The 20,246-nt window shown below is 33.1% G+C and overlaps 3 protein-coding genes across 7 annotated transcripts; 1 reads left to right on the forward strand and 2 right to left on the reverse strand.

Moving 5' to 3' along the window:
• Positions 1-8,133: 8,133 nt before the first annotated feature.
• LOC105179460 (protein LIGHT-DEPENDENT SHORT HYPOCOTYLS 10-like) lies at positions 8,134-12,217 on the forward strand. The gene is made up of 2 exons (XM_011103082.2): positions 8,134-8,948; positions 11,923-12,217. Exon 1 carries the CDS (start codon positions 8,359-8,361, stop codon positions 8,908-8,910), a length of 552 nt encoding a protein of 183 aa, XP_011101384.1. The 5' UTR covers positions 8,134-8,358; the 3' UTR covers positions 8,911-8,948; positions 11,923-12,217.
• A 1,155-nt stretch (positions 12,218-13,372) lies between these two features.
• On the reverse strand, positions 13,373-17,283 carry LOC105179461 (trihelix transcription factor ASIL1). 5 transcript variants are annotated; one of them, XM_020691341.1, is made up of 3 exons: positions 17,267-17,283; positions 14,878-15,779; positions 13,373-13,793 (listed from the first exon to the last, which is right to left on the reverse strand). In XM_020691341.1, exons 2-3 carry the CDS (start codon positions 15,767-15,769, stop codon positions 13,426-13,428), a joined length of 1,260 nt encoding a protein of 419 aa, XP_020547000.1. In that variant the 5' UTR covers positions 15,770-15,779; positions 17,267-17,283; the 3' UTR covers positions 13,373-13,425. The 5 variants fall into 5 exon arrangements, with proteins under 5 accessions (XP_020547000.1, XP_020546999.1, XP_020546998.1 ...); XM_020691340.1 differs by lacking the exon at positions 17,267-17,283 and adding an exon at positions 15,924-16,225; XM_020691339.1 differs by lacking the exon at positions 17,267-17,283 and having other exon boundaries at positions 14,878-16,223.
• A 1,715-nt stretch (positions 17,284-18,998) lies between these two features.
• LOC105179462 lies at positions 18,999-20,171 on the reverse strand. The gene has a single exon (XM_011103087.2). The coding sequence runs from the start codon at positions 20,015-20,017 to the stop codon at positions 19,514-19,516; it is 504 nt and encodes a 167-aa protein (XP_011101389.1). The 5' UTR covers positions 20,018-20,171; the 3' UTR covers positions 18,999-19,513.
• Positions 20,172-20,246: the final 75 nt, after the last annotated feature.

Raw genomic sequence — 20,246 nt, forward strand, 5'->3', positions numbered from 1 at the left:
AGTGGGGTAGTGAAGGGGGGAGTGGAGTGGTGCAATTGTGGGACCAATCACGTGGAATGACATGTCTTTTAATGTAACAATTAAAACCATTTTTAATAAAGTGCGTCTTCTTCATCACTTCCATTCCATCTACACATACCACCCAAGAATTTCAATTTTTTTTTTTATTTTTAAAATTTTGAACTTTATATCATATAATTAATTAATTAATGTGAACCATATCATATCAATATTAATATGTTTAACATCATTCTAATTAATATGATTCATATTTTTAGATCAAACTTATATCTAAAAAGAAAAGAACCACCCATTCAAATAAGTTGGTTGCCTAGTTGCAAAAATGCTATACACAAACATATATATATATATATATATATTCCTTGATTCTACCAATATTATTAATTAATTTAATTTGGGTGTGGTTTAAATTGTACCAAACATCAAAACATAAGGGGGAAAAAAAGGAACTAAGGATGTAATGAATGATTTGTCTGATGTAATGAAGACACCAATCAGCTAATACATCCAAAAGACAAATGGCCAGAATTGAAAAAGAGAGCGTACGGAGTTGGGCATAGCTTTTGAGAAAATGAACATAAATTGGTTGGCCATATTAAGAACCACACATGTAAGGCAAAGAAAAAGTGAGGATCCACCTTCATTTATTAGCTTACTAGTAAAATTTACACTCATTTATTTAAATTTTATTAAATATGTGGGTATTTATAATCGATGTTATTATTTTTCGTTATATTGATGTATTAATAAAAAGAAATAGAAAGAAGAGTAGTGTAAAAAGGAGAAATGGAGGGGGCTAAACTCTAAATTAAACTTTGGTAAAAACAAAAAAGAATAATGTTGAAAGTAATGAAAGAGACAGGGCAACCACCAACGTCATAAGCATCATTACAGTCTAATTTCGGTACGGTGTTTGCTGGCAGCAACTAATAAAATGACGCCAAATGAAAACGCCTTATTTTTATTTCTTTTTTCTAGTATTTAAAACGTAAAAAATGTGTTTGGTTTTCGTTAATTTTGCATTTTTCCTAATATTTAAGATGTTAGAAAAATGCATTTATTTTTCTCATTAACGGACATATTGTTTATTTCTTGTTGACCTGTCTATTAATTTTAAAATATCTCTACTATTTATTAAGTGTGAGGAGTTGAGTAACTATTTTTAAGTCGAGCCCCAAAAATGTATATTGATTAAGATATGTTCAAGCTCAATAATATTCTATTCATGTATATATACAATATATAAAAAATATTTAATAAGTTATCGACTCTTATAAGTCGTTATTCTCTTTTATATATATAATTGAGTAAATATAATAAAATTTTAATTATATATACGTCTTAACTGTACTTCCATAGCTATATGAATATAAAGTTGATGATTATCTTAGGGTGAAACCATTTTTATCTTTTTTATATCAGTTAGATATTTTAATTACTTTTAAATGTTTACGTGGAACCAAATTTTACAATGCAAATATTTTGAAAACAAAAGGAAAATAAAGTAAAAAAGATAATTTGATCATTTTATTTTTCTTTTTAATTAAAAAAAACAATATTTTTGAAGAAAACGAACATACTATAAGATGGATTTTGGAAATTTGAAAATATTTTTAAAAAAAGAAAAAGAAAAAAGAAGAGTAAGTTTTTTTGAGGGGAAAAAAGGAAAAAAATCCTACGAGCAATCACTCTCATATCTCTTGATTGTTGGGAAAAAAAGGAGAAAAGAAAACACAGGGGCCCACACCCCACGTTTTCTGATTGGTTGCACGATCAAGGTTTAAGGTGTAGAGGGCCCACAAAGATCTGAACAAATTCGCATTGGATTATCTGATGTGCGTTGTTTAAAGAAAACCAAAACATCACTGTCTCTCTCTCTCTCGCATTCCTAATCCAAATCAAAACGTAAAACACCCTCCAACTCAAATTTCATTTTGATCGCCAATCTCTCTCAATCTTCAATCCTTTTCTTCCCTCATTCAAAAAATTGATTTTGCCTTTTCCCGACATTATATATATATATATGCATGCATTTATGTACAACGTAGTCGTTATCCTGAGATAAAAAAAAAAATCTTCTAAAATACAATTTTAATTTTATTGATTTAACAATATTAGTAATATATTTCTTAGAATAGTCAAAACGAAGTTTCATGATTCAATGGAAGTGTGCAAAAACAATATCACGTTGTAAAAAACAAACAGTACTAAACAATGTTTCATCCACACTACAATTAGGACTTCTAGAAAGATATTTCTTTCGTATTTGAAATTCCGCTGTGAATATGGAGGGAGAAGTTGCACGTCCCTGGAGAATGAGGAATATTTACTTTGTCTTTTTAATTCTTAATAATTTATTGGTTTCAAATACTTTTGGAATTGTTGTTTGATGTCAAAAGCCCGACACAAATATTGCAAAACCCCCTATACATATATATATATATATATATATAAACACAAATATATTGCAAGTAATCCCATATTTGGACATAAAGTATGTTATGGTGGATGCAATGTAAGAATGACCCAAAAATAGATAAATTAAGAGAAATGATGGGTGAAAAAGGTTGAAACTTTTGGGACTGAAAACTGGGAGACTGTGGTTAAGGGCAAAGTGATGGGAAAGAATCAAAGAGAGGAGAAAAAGAAAGAAAAATATGGAAAAGGGCAAAGTGATAAGGAGACATGGGTATCTTATTGTTAGATTTTCTTTCACCCTAACAAATGCTACATTCTGTTTTTAAGGGAACAAAAAAATAAAAAAAAAAGAATTGGAAGAGAAATATTTATATTTATACTTTGTTGTTATTGAATAAAACTCTTTTGATATCCTAAAAAAAATTTAGTCTATTATTTTGTGATTTTGATTTTTTTTTAATATATGCTCGTTTGACACTCTCAATTGAATGTGCATAAATAAAAATTATTTTTTACATTTAAACTTATATATTAATTAAAAAAATTAAAAATAAAAAATTATAAGAAGTTAGAGTTAGCACTCGAAAATTGGACAACTTGACGATTATGGAAAAAAAAAAAGGGAGAAAATATATATATAAAAAAAAAAGAGCACTCTCCCTTAATAATAAAGTATAGATTATCTCATAAAAATATTTTACTTTTCTCTCTTTAGCTTTCAACTTTGTATCTTCTCAACTTCCATGTCTTCGTCCTTCTCTTAATAACTTCTTACAACTTCTCTTTTCTAAAAAAATATTTTTAATTAATTATGCACGTACATTTGAGTGTGCTACATAGTTATTAAGAGCCTGTTTAATTGAAACAAAACTAAATTCTAAAAAAAAATAAAAATAAAAATTATCTATATATATATATAACTAAAACTCACTGTATTAAAAGTGGACAATGCAGGTGAAACGAATATCTTCTAACTATTAAGGATAAGTGAACTGTTCTGAGTGGTAATGGTCAGAAATGGATTTATAGGTAATTTGCTTTGTACATACTATATATTTTCATACATCATCTTCCTGCAGATTACAAATTGATCACGAACAGAAACAGAATCCTCGGCAAGTGGCAAAGTACGTGAATGCATTTTGAGACATTTGGTAATGGATGGACCCTAAGATTGTCCGAGCTTTTGAGAACCCCTTGCTCCAATTTTGATCCTCTCCAATATTTCATCATCATCACCATCGTCCGTTCAGTATGTGATGGGGTGTTACAGTTTAATAGGGTTTTGGGGGTAAATATTGGAGTGAATTGTTGGGAGAAAAAACATATATATATATATATATATATATATCACATGCATGCATATATAAATGTAGGGTTTATGGGGAAAAAAATATTCACATCTATAGATATATCGATATCTTCACACCAAACAATGATCGTTATGATATATAAATTATGAGATGTGAATTGTCTGGACGTGACATAATTCATCATATTTATTCATAATTGACTAACAAAATTGGATTTTTAGTTTTGTATGTTAGCTAGGGGTGAGAACTGTCGTCTTGTAACTAACGCATTGATAATTTTCTTGCCCATTTGAAAAAAAATCTTAAATACCAAAATTCCCCAAATGCTCCGCGGATTTTTTTGGTTAATTTTCATGGAAATGACTAAAAATCATCACAAAATCATAAATTTCAGAACTAAAATTCTCGAAACATTAGTTTAGAATGATAGATGACACCTCCTAACATACAGAACTAAAATTACAAATTTACTACTGCCTAACTATGTACATAATTAATGGTGCAAATTGATAATAAATATTTTTAGATTCGAAAATGCATGGGCTCCATATTTCTCATCATTTTCGTATACTAAAAAAAAGATATTATAAATTTTATAAACAGGGAAAATATTTTTTTAGTCCAAAATAAGGGTAGAATTTATTTTGATACCACAATTATAACAGGTGACGCTTTTATTTCCCATAAAACTCAAACTCGAATCTTTATAATCCAAAAAATGTGATATTGGGCCTTTTTAGTCCAAAAATTACAACGTGTTTTTAGTCTCAAATAACACCTTTTAAATTTCAAAACCACGATGAACATGACTTTTTGAGACTACAAATACGTGATTATAAGTTTTATGGGACAAAAAATGACAACTACTGTACTTGTGGTGTCAAAACAAATTCTACTCTTATTTTACTAGCTAGCTAGGTATATAGACGATGCAATTAGTTACACAAAAATACAATACAGTAAGAAAATAAATGAGACAATAATCTGGAGGGCCCGCGCACCATAAACTAAATGCAGTATATGGTAGGCGTGTTCCTATTTATTTTACTTTTTACAGACAGGAACGAACGAGGTAGAGGTAAAATAAATAAAATTACTGAATACTATTAATCCAATTTACGTACTGTGTGGGTAGAGAGAATTAGACAGTTCCAGCCACGACACGTACCTCAAACTTGATGATGATGAGGAATGTTTCCATAATAATGTATGTTTGCGATGGGGCATGCATGCATGTACATGAAATAATTAATTCGACATGTACAACAACTGCTGTATTTAGCTCAAAAATTTCAAACAGGCTGCCGAGAGGTACCACTGCTGATTTCCGTAGGTTTTGGGTCTCCTTGGTGTAAATATATATACATAGGATATATATATATATATATATGAGACAGAATCAGCGCAGTGGCCTGCTTCTCTCTGTGTGTTTGTAATAATAATTAATGATATGGGTGGGGGTGGGGTTGGGGTTGGGTTTGGGGGTACGTTGGCTCCATTAATATATAATTATATATACTAAATTATTGAATATTTGAAGGCTAATAACCGTAGTGTTTCAAGATCGTATCTGATATGAATGCTTCAGTACTATATATATGTTGACTCCGATTGATGCTATATGTATATTTCTTCTCGATATGGTTCACGCAATAAGATTTAAATCATTAAGAAAATGGCCGAGCTTTCAACTAACTCCCGATTGATTTAAACATCACCCATTTCTTTTATATATCTCTCTTACATTAATACAAAAGCTATATATATAAATATAGTCTGCACTCGGTACTGCATGTACAAGAAGCAGAACCAGAAATAAGCAACAGTACAACAAAATAGATTATTCCCTAAATTATAAACTACTGTATATAACTTAAAAATAGTAGTAAATTCATATACATTATGATTATATAAAGTTAATATAAAATTTAAATTTTGATTATGATTAATCAATATTTATAATAGTTTTTTGGATATGGCCACAACATTTGCTATAATTTTTAGGAAAAAGATACAATTTTAGTCATATAAGCTAGGGAGTTGGAAATTTTAATTAGCCTTATTTAAATTAGACACAACATACAATTTTGGTCCTGTAACTTTAAAAATTTCGACAATTTTGGTTCTTTTCGAAAATTCTATATTATCAGCCATGTTTGCACTTAAATTGGGGTTTTCGTTGAATTTGAGGACGTGATAATGCAAGTTATGATTTTTAATTATAATTGTGGTCATGTATCTTTAAGGAGTTGGCAATTTTTGTCCTCTAATTTTGGATGTAACGATTTTAATCCTCTATATTTCAAAATACTAGTGATTTTGGTCCTTAACCCAATCAGTGATCATTTTGTTTTTTTTATGATAACAGTTCAATAGTCATATTACATCTTTTAATCAGACCTAATATGCTTCCAAAATAAAATTAAACCTCGACAAACTTCATACTTTGGTTTGACTGCCTGCCACTAGGTATTATAAGCCGTTGATTTTACAAACTTCTTTCAAACACACTACCGCAACAAATCAGATGGTTCATAGGTACTTGGCTCCTTTAGCACAAACAACAACAAGTACGGTAAGACGTCTACTATCCACTGAGATCCGAGTAGAGCACCAGCAAAGAGAAATCTCGTTCATCTTTTGGTTCAAGAGTTTTATTTTCATAGGTATATGGATTAACCTATGTTTATAGTTTTGAACTATCTTTTCAATCTCTATTAAGATCCTGAGAGAACTTTGAGGTATTAGGCTCGCGCGAGTTCTTCCATTTAGTTCCTTTTATCATAATACTAAGAGTTTTTTAGTAATTCAAAATTTTACTTAATCAATCTTTACCCCAAATCTTGGTGTATTGTAAATGTCTCATTGTATTTGTTTCTAAATAAGCCAAGTACCTGTGAATCATGTGTTACAGTAGTATGGTTAGAAAAAACCCATAAAATCGAGTGCTTGGAACTGGTGGCAATACGGTCAAATAAAGGTAAAAAGTTTATGGAGGCTTAATTTTATTTCAAAAAGTATGTTGAGTCTGTCTGCATATGATAGGACTATTCAATCTTTTATCATAATGACCAAAATTGATATTATTTTGAAAGATAGAGGACTAAAAATGCTACATTCAAAGTTAGAGGACCAAAATTATCAACCCCTTTGGACTGTCACATCATAAAAAAATTCACTAGAAGCCCCAATTTAGGTACTGATATGACTGATGAAGTGGAATTTTTTGGCCAAATTGATCTAAAAGGACCAAAATTACTATAGTTTTTTAAAATAAATGACTAAAAAAATCTCTATATTCAAAGTTAGAGCACCAAAATTGCCACCCCCTTAAAGATAATAACTTGGGCGGCCATATCATCAAATTCACCAGAAGCTCCAATTTAAATGCTGACATGATTGATGATGTGAAATTTTCTGACTAAATTAATCAAAAAGGACTAAAATTGCTATGATTTTTAAAGTTATAGGACTATATTCTGAATTTTGATTTGAACAAGACCAAAATTACCACCCCCTAACTTGCAGGGATAAAATTGCAATTTATTTATATTTTTAACTATGGGTAATCTTTTACCTCATCTGTAGAAACAACAACTAGTAGCCGTTGTATAGTCGTAATTAATTAATATTAATCATAATTTTTTACTTTTAGTTATGGTAATTTACCATGGTAAAATGTCATATTTCTTCTTGTGAAGAGACACTAAAAAAATAATGTATTATTATTATTAATTATCATAGTAAAAAATATAAAATTATAATGAATATTAATTAATCATTCATGGCTAAACAACAACCATTAGCTGCTTCTACAGACGAAATCAAAATATTAGCAATAACAAAAAATCATGACAAATATTTTGGATATAGCTAAAATTATTACAAATAATGATTACCGTCATAAAATTTTAAACTTTGATATTAATTTAATTTAATTGTAATAGATATTATTAATCTATCCTAAATTTTCAACAATCATTATTTATTTTGTAGAGTTGTCGTGGTAGCTATATATGATAATTAATACGCATTTGGATATAAATGATTTAATATAAAAAGACGAATATGGTCGTAAAAGATTAAATGATCATTGTTAGGTAATAAAAAAAAAAGATTAAAGAATTTGTTGTGTTGAAATTGTTAATTGGGCTTGTGACCCTAAATGGTGAAGTATATATATAGTTGCACCGACTGAGGAGTCACGGGGAATCATAAATTTGTGGATGCATGCATGATGATATGCATTCATCCAATCATAATAATTAATCTTATTATGTTGCATATACATATAATTATATATAATCAAGATTACATATTTGAAAAGTAAGAATTATAGTGCATTTAAAAAGAGACGTTGAAAATTAATGCATGAGAGAGAGAGAGAGAGAGAGAGAGAGAAAAAATTAAAGTAAGAAGAAAAGCAGCCCCAAGGGCCCATCTCATGTCTCCTCAATAGACTCTAAGCTGTGATGTGATCATCTTTCTTCACCATTCCATTTTCCACTATTTTCTTACACCTTCTCTTAGCCTTTCTTTCTTTTTTCTTTTTTTTTTTTCCTTCTTTATTTTTCCCTCCTTTCTTTTCCAATTGCCCAAAACAACCATGAATTCTTCTGGAACAATCATCATGTCCAAGGAATCTGCCGATCAGGGCTCCGCCAGCAGTCAGCCACCGCCCGCCCCCCCGCCTCCGCAGCTCAGCCGCTACGAGTCCCAAAAGAGAAGGGACTGGAACACTTTCGGGCAGTACCTGAAAAACCAGAGGCCTCCGGTTCCTATATCTCAGTGCAACTGCAACCATGTTCTTGAATTCCTCCGATACCTCGACCAGTTCGGCAAAACCAAGGTTCACTTGCATGGTTGCGTCTTCTTCGGGCAGCCTGATCCCCCGGCGCCTTGTACCTGCCCGTTGAGGCAGGCTTGGGGCAGCCTTGATGCTCTGATTGGACGGCTGAGAGCGGCGTATGAAGAGCACGGCGGATCACCGGAGACGAACCCTTTTGGCAACGGAGCGATTCGAGTTTATCTGCGTGAAGTGAAGGACTGTCAGGCTAAGGCAAGAGGGATTCCGTATAAGAAGAAGAAGAAGAGGAAAATCAGCCATCCTCTCAAAGCGCATGATGAGCTGATCAAGAATCCCAAGCAGCCCGTTTGATTATCAACTCATCAGCTCCTTTGGAGGAGAAGAGAATGGTAATTTCCAACTCTATATATAGAAATAATTAAATTTTTCTTGGATGGATATGGTGTAATTTTAAATGATTTCTTGCATATATATAATTCTGGTAGCATGAAATTCAGCCTGAGGATATATACTAGGAAAGCGACAAGTGATGAAAGAAACAGTTGCCTTAATTCTTACATAAATTTTCAGATGAAAAACTTTGCTAAATAAATGAAGGCAGAAAACGATAATACTGATATCTATGCCCAGGACCACATGATCACAAGCAGAATAGTATATCCATGTATGCTGTATTCTATACTACACCAAGAAACCCTAGATCCACAAACCAAAACCCTAATCCTGACAGGGACTTTACCGTTTGGGGATAAATCGGGAAACAAAGAAATACTCTTACAAGACTGTTTATTTGAGTAATGACATGAATCCTATGTTTGTTTCTCTCTCAAATCATGCAAAACAAAACAGTGCTAATTAATTAAGGATTTAAATAATTTAATTAAATTCCTTTCGCACTTGGAATTGGGTCTTTTGGGATCCGGACATGAATGTCCTTACACCATCATCTTGTCTGTATGGTTTTAAAATGAATGTATGAGTCCGAAACTACCTTGAGAATCAAGCATTTGGCATTAATTGTGTCAGGGCCCATGAGAATTCGATCACTCAAAGGTTTAATTACTGTGAAAAATTAACTGTTCTCTGTGCCCTTTAATATATATCATCATGAGAATAAGTCATTGTTTAATTATGTGAACTTTAGCGAATAATAATAGAAACATTCATCTGTATTAACTATATATATATATATATATATATGACTAGCTACAGATATTTGATCCAACAACAGGCCTGTCATGTTATCTATATATATATATATCGTTCATTACTTGGATGAATTTGATGTTTGGATTGTCTTTCCATAAGATTTATCAGCTCTATCAGACATTTCACCCTGAGTAATTAATGTCATTTGAGCTATATATATGTTGGAGTTTGACGTATATATAAGCACACCTCTATCTGCATTACAATTGTCTGATTCAAACAATTTACAATAAGTGGTATATATGCATGAGAAAATGCTGAGTTGCACATAAAAATAGAGTTCATTACATGAGAATAGTACTTGTAGAGTTTAAGGGCTACCTTAAGCAACATATATCATATCAATGTCATTTCACAAGCTTATGCTACGTACTATTTTCATCTCTCTCTCTCTCTCTCTCTTTATATATATATATATATATATATATATTATTTGCTTTGAATGTGTTAGTTGCGGCGTGTTGAAATTGTCAATATATGTGTCACTAATGGTTATATAGTGACAATCTAAAGATAATTCTTGCATATTATATAAGTTTGTAAAAATGATTGCAACATAGATATCTTTTTCATGTAGTACATATAATTTAATTATGGCAACTTGAAAATGTTTCTATGTAGAAACAACTTGAAAATTGTTATATATTTTTGGTCTTGTAATGATTTTAATCCTTTATATTATCATACATGATTAATAACAATTTTAACATTTTTACTTGTCCGCTACATAGGATCGCTTGCATGCATATACTACCTTTTTGAAACGATAAATTAAGGCCCGGCCAACTTAAAATTTGCAAATATATAAATAAAAAAAATGGGGGCTATATATATATATATATAGCTAGTTTGTGTCTAATATTTGAACAATGAACCCATAACTACGTACAGCCAGTGTGTGTCTAAGTAAAACATCTCCATTTCCAGTTTATTTCCGAAGGTAAGCAACCATGTTGTATTGTATCCTAATGATCCCTGTAAGAATAAACTGTAACATATATATATATACTAACCGTTGGGACATATTGTTTTTGCATGTATATAATAAATGATATTTCACAGTTTATAATGTATTATAAATAAGTATATAAATCAACATATTGTATTATAAAAGAAAAGAATGAAAAAAAGAAAGACAAGAAAAATTGACCAAGCAACGTAAAATTTAGAAAGTTGAAAGAGTTATTTATCTATTAGTTGAAGGGCATTTTTGATTTCACGCATTTTTTATTTCACACAAAATTGATGTGCGGTGCCACTAACCTCTATATGTGTAGATTTATTTTTCCTTTTTTATAATAGTGTTGATATGATCAGTGTTATATATACATATTTGTGTGTGTGTTGTACGACATACTTGTGGGGGTGAATGAAGAAATAAGTAATTAAGGGTTTATGATGACATTTAAGGCACGCATATCAAGTGGTATATATTGTTAGGAGTAGTAATTGGGTTGAAATTGTGTCTTGTGATTTAATTTATCCTCCATTCTTCATTTGAAAGTAGCACCATCACCCCATAATAGCTGCACCAGTCTTACACATTCGCCACAGGACCTGCCCAATCTATTCTTTACCCACCTGTGCCATTAACCCCTACCATTTTTTCACCTTTTACAGACAGAAATGTAAAGAAACTCATTCATTGGAGCAGCTATATATATATATATATATATATATATATATAGTACATTTATCAGAAAGATTCACAAATTGGAAGTCTTTGCATGCTAAAACTGAAACATCTATGATAATTCATGACTGATACATGTGCAGCAAAAATGTATTACACCTTTTCTTTACTATCCATTATATATATATATATATATGTATCCATGATCGTTCTAGCTCTACACTAAAAAATGGGTTAAATGCAATTTACTCCCTATGATATATTAAATAAGAAAAATTCTTATGGAAAAAGAATTAGTAAATCACCCTCTGTGATTTAAAAAATGAAGTAAATTATCTCATTGTCAATGGTTTAGATAGGGACAATTTGATTAATTTTTCAAAATACATGGATTTTTTTCTCATCATTTCTCATATCACAAGGGCAAAATTGCTTTTTTTTTGGATAAAAAATTGACTTGCTTCATTTCCGTGATAGAAGAAGAAACTATTCCTTGATTTTGTTTTTCTTCATTTTGGCAGGATGGGTTAGCAGTTGTACTGAGAGGAGTTATGGGAATTTGTTGAGCGTGCATGGCTCAGAGTTCCTTCAGTGTACGTAGGCATAAATACAATTGCCTACAATCACAGTTTAGGTTTGAATAATATAATAGACCATATCTATCTATCTATCTATATATATATAGCGCATGAGTACGTAGTTGGGAGTTGATGATGATGTAAAACTACTAGATGAGCAGCGTTGTAGATTACAGAAAATATGATGTAAACTTTTCGATACTTAATCTGGTAAAAGGTTGGTTGGTTCACTCTTCTTCACTGTGAATGGAGTTTAAATCAAGTCATATATATCTTCCAAATTAGAGCTTTCCTCTTAAGCAATGGGGGTGAGAATCTACCTTCTTTTCTCCTTAATCATCATTCATCACCTTAAACTATGCAATACACAGGTCTTTACAGGTGAAACAATCTTTTCTGCTGATCCTCATCATACATGATGTTAGAAAGTGAAAGTGAAATGATAATTTCTCTTGATTTATACTGCAATCATAAAATCCAGATATTCCATTAAGCAATGGTTTGTTACTGTATCAGAAGTTAGAATTTTAGTTTTCAACTGTAAAACTTTTATATCTCTCACTTGGAAATACTTTAGTAGGCTAACATATAACGAATAAGAAGTAATGTCGTGTAATTATATGTTAATATCGTCATTCCTGACCCAACCATTCAGAGGCTATTATATACATAATTTTTTTATGGAGAACAGTTGGGCCTTTGATTTCGTCCTTGGACCAACAGTTTTTGGCCCAGCCCTTTCTCAGTGATAGATCCCTAGCCTCACAAATACTCGGACAAGGAACAAACACCACGTCTGCCAGCAAGTGCTAATCATTTGTTTAGAGGACTTATTAAAGATAAATATAGTGTTATGGTAGATAAATGACTGACTTTTAAGAATCTCTCTCTTGTGAAGGTAATTCTAAAAAGATTTTTTTATCTCAAACAAGATTTCTCGTCCCATTGTTACGTTAAAGCCTAACCAGCAATGTGATTTGAACAAAATAGAACTAAAATGGAGGAACAGGGGCAAACACAAGATTAGAAAATGAGAGATTACAACACAGAAATCGGTGAGCTACTTGAGCAATCTACAATCAAAGAATGGAAAAAAGAAACACCACCAAACATAATATAACGGCTGCAAATAAGTGGTAGAGTAAAAGCAATGAAGAAGAAACTATAACCAAAAATCCGAAGCAACCAGTAAAAATAGACAATTATATATATAAAATCAGATACAGGGAATCATGCAGTGAAGAAAACCAACAACCATAACTTAACATAGAGAAATAACTTCAGCAGCCCAAACTCTATTACATGCTATCATTCACCTAAATGGGAACTAAATTCACAAGATATAATTTCTCTATCAGAGGAGAGCCCCATACCCCACAAAAACTCTTCAAAATAGGTAGCATAACACCAAACAAAAAGAATAATACGACCCTGTCGTCGAAAGGGTTAGTCCACGGCACAAGATAAGTACAACTTAGCATTACAAATAACAATAACCTGAATCTGTCCAGCCAAATGTGCATAATGTAATATGAAAACATAGTAAAACACAGCTCCTCCTTCCTTGAAAGAATAGTAAAGATTAATAGTTTTAAACAGGCCAAACAGTGGATTTAGTTTGGCATACACAATATTAAGAAATGGAACCCTCATGACAGAGTTAACATCTGAATTCTTTTCCAAGTAAAAATCTTCTTCAACTATTAACAGCGAGAAACATAAGTCAAAGGGCAAGTTGTTCACGTGCCCCAGCTCTTCCACAAAGGATTCCATCAAGCTCATTCCAGCATTGCTAGCTATACACATCTGCAGCACTGATAACCAATCAAAACAAAGAAAATATATTTGAAAATAAAAGTTGATGAAATCAGATAGACATATGTAATTGCGATTATATTATTCATTTTCAGTCAATTTGAAATCATGTATCTAACTTGGGTTTATAACAAGAGGATTAGCAAATATAAAAAATTATTATTCGCTGGCAAGAGAAAAACAAATTGCATCAATCAGTAACTTGAAAGCTCAAACTTAAAACCAAAAACAAGAGAAAATTCAACCTGGATCAGATTTCAATCGAGGTAACCAAATATGGTAGCCTACTCCAATTTGAAATATTAACAAATATAAAAAAAGACAGAGATACAAGAAAATGAACAGGTTCTTGTCTTGGTGCTAAGCAGCATTCTTTTTCAAATTCTTTCACTTTGAGTAGCAACTGCAGCATTCATGAAAAGAAGGATTGATACAGCTCCAGCACAAGTACAGACTAAAAATTGCAACACTGATAAAAGGTCGATGCAATGGAATTATAATGCTTCATAATAATGCATATAATTGCAATTACCAGTTAAACAGTAACCCTAGGCCATCAACTTACCCCCCCCCCCCCACCCCCACCACACAACATTTCAGGATGCAAGGAAAAGCCATAACCTGGCAAATTATACATTTCTAGTCTGTCAAACTGAAAATAACTTGAAATCAACACTGATTCCCTTAGACTCCAAGCATTGTTTTAATATTCAGCGGTTTAGAACCTTAATCTGGGAGCTGCCAATATGATGAGCACTCTTCCATCTGATTGCCAATCTCAAAACAGCACATTCACCGGTTCACATTACATGTATTAAGCAGAACTTTTCATCCTCCAATCTATAAGAAAATATATGGGAACTAACCAAGATCAACATCAATTCAAGGAAAACACGGGAAACCATACTGTGAGTACCTCTACCATATTCTTAGGTCGAACTAGTTATCAATAAATTCTCCAAACTAGACTACTCTTTCATGAATTTTAATGGATAGTAAACCAAGCAAAAAAGCAATAATTAAATCAAAGGCCAAAAGTTGACAGAAAAATCATTAATAAGATCAGAAGAAATGCAGTCATACCATCAGAAGATCTAGAACGCTTGGCCTGCTTGATCTTCTCTAGCTGGACCTGTGTATCCATAAACAATTGCATCCTCTGAACCTCCAAATCTTTGGCAAACTGCATCCTCTGCTTTTCCAACTCCACCATCTGCCTCTGCTTCATACCCTCCACCTTCTCAAAAATTTCCCCAAACCTCTCTATAGCCTTGGCCAGTCGCCTCATGCCTTCCTCCCCTACCTCTTCCTCCTCGGGAGCCCTATCTTCGCTCCCCTCTGCTTCCTCTCCCTCCAAGTATCCATCATCTTCCTCCGTTTCATCCTCAGCCGCAACTGAATAATTCTTCCTGAAATACGACTCGTCCACGGGCGGCGATGGCGTCGGACGTTTCTGTGGCAGAATCACCGGCATTACCATAGCGGAAGGGAGCGGTTTCCGGTAGGGTAACGGCACAGCCATCGGCGGCGAAGGCAGAGATAACGGCTGCGTAGATTGAGATGATGCCAACGGCATAGCCGACGAGGTCAGCTTACTCTGATGTTTGTTGAAATTAGATCCGATCAAAAACTCCAAACGAGAGAAAAAGGGCCACGACGACGTCAGAGTTCCGTTGGAGTCGGAGATCTTCGCCTTCTCGGTCTTGTACTTCTTCTTCAGCGTATCAATCCGATTCTTGCACTGAACATCGGTGCGGCGAGTCTTCTTGGTGTGGCCGTGGCGTGCGTTCACCACATCAGCCACCTCCTGCCAATCTTTTTGACGGAGATTGCCGCGGTTGAGCTCCAAATAACGACGTCCCCAGGCGTCCACAAGCGTCGATGTGGCCTCCTCCGTCCAACAGTCCTCACGGGAGGGAACTTGCCGAGACGGAGGATGTCCCTGAGGAGTCGAAGATTCCACTAAATCATCCATAGATCAATATCTGTAACAATTCAAGGAAAATTTCCAAGAGTGAGAAAGGACGATTAGACAATGAAGAAAAAGAGACGATGCGGAAGGCGGCGGGGAGGGAAAGGGATATGTGTATGGAGAGGGAAGAAGGGAAGGGAATAGGGCTGAGTCTGACTGGGGACTGGGGAGGGCATCGCCGGGGGGCGCGCGTGTGGACGACGGTCACGCGATTTCGGCAGCATAATTGTCATGGGTGACTGCGTCACGTAACGTCTGTGGTTTGGTCACCGATATTTTGCGCCGATTGATTGGATTTAGGTTCGTTGAATTAGGAATTTTTGTTTTTTATTATTTTTATTAAGAAAGAGAATAACGGGAACGGGAGCGGGAGCGAATAGGGCGATGATCCGCGTGGGTTTGGACGGGAGGGGAAATTGCCTTTGCCTTTGCCTCTCTCCGTGTCCGGTCATGAGAATTCCGAGTGCTTCACAAATTGACGATTTTGGCCTTGCTGATCTCAATTGGGTGCTTGACCCGACAACATTTTTTTTGTTTGAAGAAGATAGAACCCAGTGTCGCCGTACAGGCCCATAAGAAATAGTTCTTCTGGGCCTGTTGGGCCTTCAAATCCTAGTTAACAATTCTCGCATTCACATTGACCTATATTCAACTATTATTTGTACATATCTTAATAACTAGCAGGTGAAGCATGCTCCATATCTACATATACATAATTTAAAATTTTATTATATTTTTAATTTGATAATTAGAATTTTTTAATTTAAAATAAATAATTAATATTTGAAAACATAAATTAATATTAAATATGCACAAATAAATATTTATTAAAAGAATTAATTGATCAAAAGGAATTATTGTGAATAAATAAGCATATTCAAAGAATGTATTGTGAACAAGTAAGTATGTTCAAGGGTATTTTTTGTTAATAAACATTGAGCCAGAGAAGTTAGTAATTATTATATGAGTCTCAGCCTTAATAAACAATAATATAGATTAATAAAACGAACAAGAAAATGATTGAAATTCAAATATTACTCCTTATATGCCTCAATTAGCTAATTTTTGAAATTACAGTTCTACATATTTTATTCACAATATTATAGTAATCATCAAAACAAACTTACAAGTGTATCAAATTTGGTAATTCATGATGATTATCGTCACATAAAGTGATGGGATACACGTAAAATTTACAAAAAATTCATGAAAATTATTGAGAAAGACAAGAATGATAACTAGATATTCACTACTAAGCTGATTATGTCATTTGGAATTCATGAGTAAAAACGTTGTTGAAGAAGGAATGGAAAATTAAAGGGTGAGGAGTCTTGTCATTTCAGCTACTTTTTTTCTGCTTTTTAAGTGCAATGAACTTCAAATTCGTATTTATTTTTTGGCAGGTGCAAGTGTGTAGTGATTGAAACTTGAAACTTGACATGACTGTTTTTGCACATGAAAGTAGAAACCTAAGGGTGTAGGAGGAGGACAGAGACGTACCTATTTCTCTTTCCATTGCATCATCACTTCAACTGTACTATGTATGATTTGAGTTGGAAAGCTGGAAGTTTGTCCAATTCACCATCACTACCACATACATTGTTACTTTGGGTAGATGATTCAGTGGTGCAGTGTGTCAAATCATAACAATTTTTCCCAATAACTCTTGTTTCATTTACCTTTTTATCATCATCAGTTTAGAAAGCATGCAATATCGCGGATGGATCAGTAACGACTTTTTGGCAGTGGGGTCTATAAATTTGTTTAAATATTATTTGCAATTAATTTCTGACAGATAAACTTGTAGTTTACAATATTTTTTTTAAAAACTTTTGTCACGATTTATATGAGCACCCAATCAAAGACGCTACCTGCTTGTATGGGGCGAAGTATAATTAACTATATATACTGGGAGGACATTCCGTAATTTAATATAAATATATATGGACTACATATATATATATATATTTGGTCCATCAATAATCATTTAATATTATTGCAAATGGAATAATTTGTTTGGATATTATTGGATTCTGATATATATATATATAGATATGGAAATAAATGTGGAGAGGATATATGGTGATGGATAATCAAATTGGTGGCTTACAGCTCACAAGTGATTCATGTCCCAGGCCCGTCCAATGATTTAACTTGATTTAAGTTAACCACACACTATATATCAAGATTACTTGAAGGGTTTTCATTGATAAGACAAATTAGAAATATCACGTGATTTATCAAGTTTCATATAATTGGCGTCAAAATTCATGAATACGGGTATATATGTATATATTAATATATTTACATAATAATTATCTTGACGTGTATAAATTTGAAACTTGAAAATTCATTAAATTAATGAGATGCATCTGATCATATTAAATTAAGGTATTTATAAATTGACATGCAAAAACAATGAGGTTATATATATATATATATGTATTAATATTGGGTGTAGGCAGAGGGTAAAGATGAAATAGTGAGGTGATAAATATATTGTGATGGGAATTGATGAAGTAATGTATAGATGATGAGTAGGTAGTAGTCCAACAACTGTGGGACGTCTTCTCAGGGGTCCCCTAATGATGGGACTTACTCTGGATCCATACATCATCATCATCATCATCAATATGAATCTGCCCCTCTCACCACCCAGCTATCAACATTCTCAACTTTCAAACTTGTTGCCCATTTTGGTTTATCCTCCATCACTGTCCTATATATGTACGTTTCAAAATTCTCACTATTGTTAGTAAAGTATTATTCTTAGAGGACTTCAAATTGCTTTTATTTAATTGTTGTTATGTAAAAATAAAAACATATATTTAATTATTGATAATTAATTATGCAAAATATACAGTTTAAGGTCTGAGTGATGGCTCTTTACAGTTGCTTTATCCTTCATCTTCTCAAATTAATCACACCTCTTTATGATGCTATTTAATACATATCATGTCATGTGAATTAATAAATCATCTCTTTGATATCCAAATAATTAATTAATGTACCATTTTCAAAGTTAGACACCACGAAATATTATAGTCGTCAAATTTTGACATGAGCACTGCGATAAGTAGTGCCGGACAAAGATGGGGCTCTGGACCAGGAAACATGGAACTTAAATTCTTTTATATTTTTTTTCAACCATGAAATATGGGGTCTGATTTTTTACTAGTATGTCTATTTTTTTTATCGTACCTAATGGTGGGTCGGGACATGATAACATAGATATATATAATCTATGCTTAATCATTTTATGTATACAGAAAAAAACACATAAATAGATCGAGAGAGAAGTGTGACAACATTCAACAGTAGAAGTGGGATCATTTTCAATGACAATCTCTCATCTGCGATCGATAACTCCAGTGATTTCAATGTTACACAAATAGAGAAAACTCCTCTCTTTTTTCCTTTTCTTCTGCTTTCCGGTGCCGGAGAACCTGACGCTGCCGGCCGCAATCGGTATTCAGATGACAATACAGTTTCATTCATTCTGCTGGAAGAAAACTTTATTCTCTCTCTCTCTCTTTTTTTTTTTTTTTTTTCTTTTTTGCCTTTTGCTTAAGTGATTATATACAAATAAAGGATAAAAGCGAAAGGATAAAAACAGGAAGAAAAAAGAAGAATAAATGACAAAAAGGTTACAGCCAATAAACACTAGTATTCAGTTTGGAAACCCTAGTGAATAGCCGGACGCAGTAAATACTAAAGGAGAAAAAAGAATTTAACTCTCGCCATGAATCACGCTTCAGACGGAGTCTCAGAAATGCTCTCTAAGTGGGGTCTCCACACTCCGATGCGGCCGCGCCGCCGATCCCTCTGGGAAGAAACCTTTTCCGATAAAATTTCACTCAAGTAACGATCGGAAATGAGTAGGTTCGTGACGGAGATGTTTCCTCCACTCTTCGCGGGACTGTTGTTGTGATCGGATTCTTTCTTTTTCCTCTTGGTTGAAGTTTTTGATCGAGTTTTTTCCGGCGCCGGCGGAAGGGGCATGAGGAAATAAATCTTGCCTCGCTGAAGCTCCGCGTCGGGAGGTACGACGACGATTTTGGGACACACCCCTTCAGCCGACGAGGAAGAGGGTTTCTTGAGGACGTGTTTGGGGTGAAGTTTCATGATTTCTGCTGCTTTTACAGTGCCGCTGATTTCTTCGACACGGCCATTAGCATGCACTATCCGGATGACGTCGAGCGCCCCGCATGGCAGAATGCAAGAAATGCAGCATCTGATTGCGTTTTTCATATTAAAGCTGCCGATTGATGGATTCTACTTTCCTTGTTCTCTCTCTCTTGATTTTTCTCTCATTTAGAGAGAGAAGAGAGAAAAGAGGAGAGTATAGAAGGGAAGAAAGTGGAAAATTTAAAGTATCAAGGAAGATCAAGAAGAAGTTTCTTTTCTTTTGTTTTCTTTTCTTTGAATATATGTATATATATATATATATACATAGGAAAAAAAAGAAAAAAGAAAAAAG

Source organism: Sesamum indicum, unplaced genomic scaffold, assembly GCF_000512975.1.
Source record: "Sesamum indicum cultivar Zhongzhi No. 13 unplaced genomic scaffold, S_indicum_v1.0 scaffold00164, whole genome shotgun sequence".
In the NCBI taxonomy this organism is placed as follows: Eukaryota; Viridiplantae; Streptophyta; class Magnoliopsida; order Lamiales; family Pedaliaceae; genus Sesamum; species Sesamum indicum.

Coding starts and splice junctions, on each gene's coding strand:
- LOC105179460 (XM_011103082.2), top strand. CDS start 8,359: ATGAATTCTTCTGGAACAATCATCATGTCCAAGGAATCTGCCGATCAG.
- LOC105179461 (XM_020691341.1), bottom strand. CDS start 15,769: ATGGATGATTTAGTGGAATCTTCGACTCCTCAGGGACATCCTCCGTCT. Junction 13,794..14,877: donor GCGTTCTAGATCTTCTGATG/GTATGACTGCAT, acceptor ATTGGTTATCAG/TGCTGCAGATGTGTATAGCT.
- LOC105179462 (XM_011103087.2), bottom strand. CDS start 20,017: ATGAAAAACGCAATCAGATGCTGCATTTCTTGCATTCTGCCATGCGGG.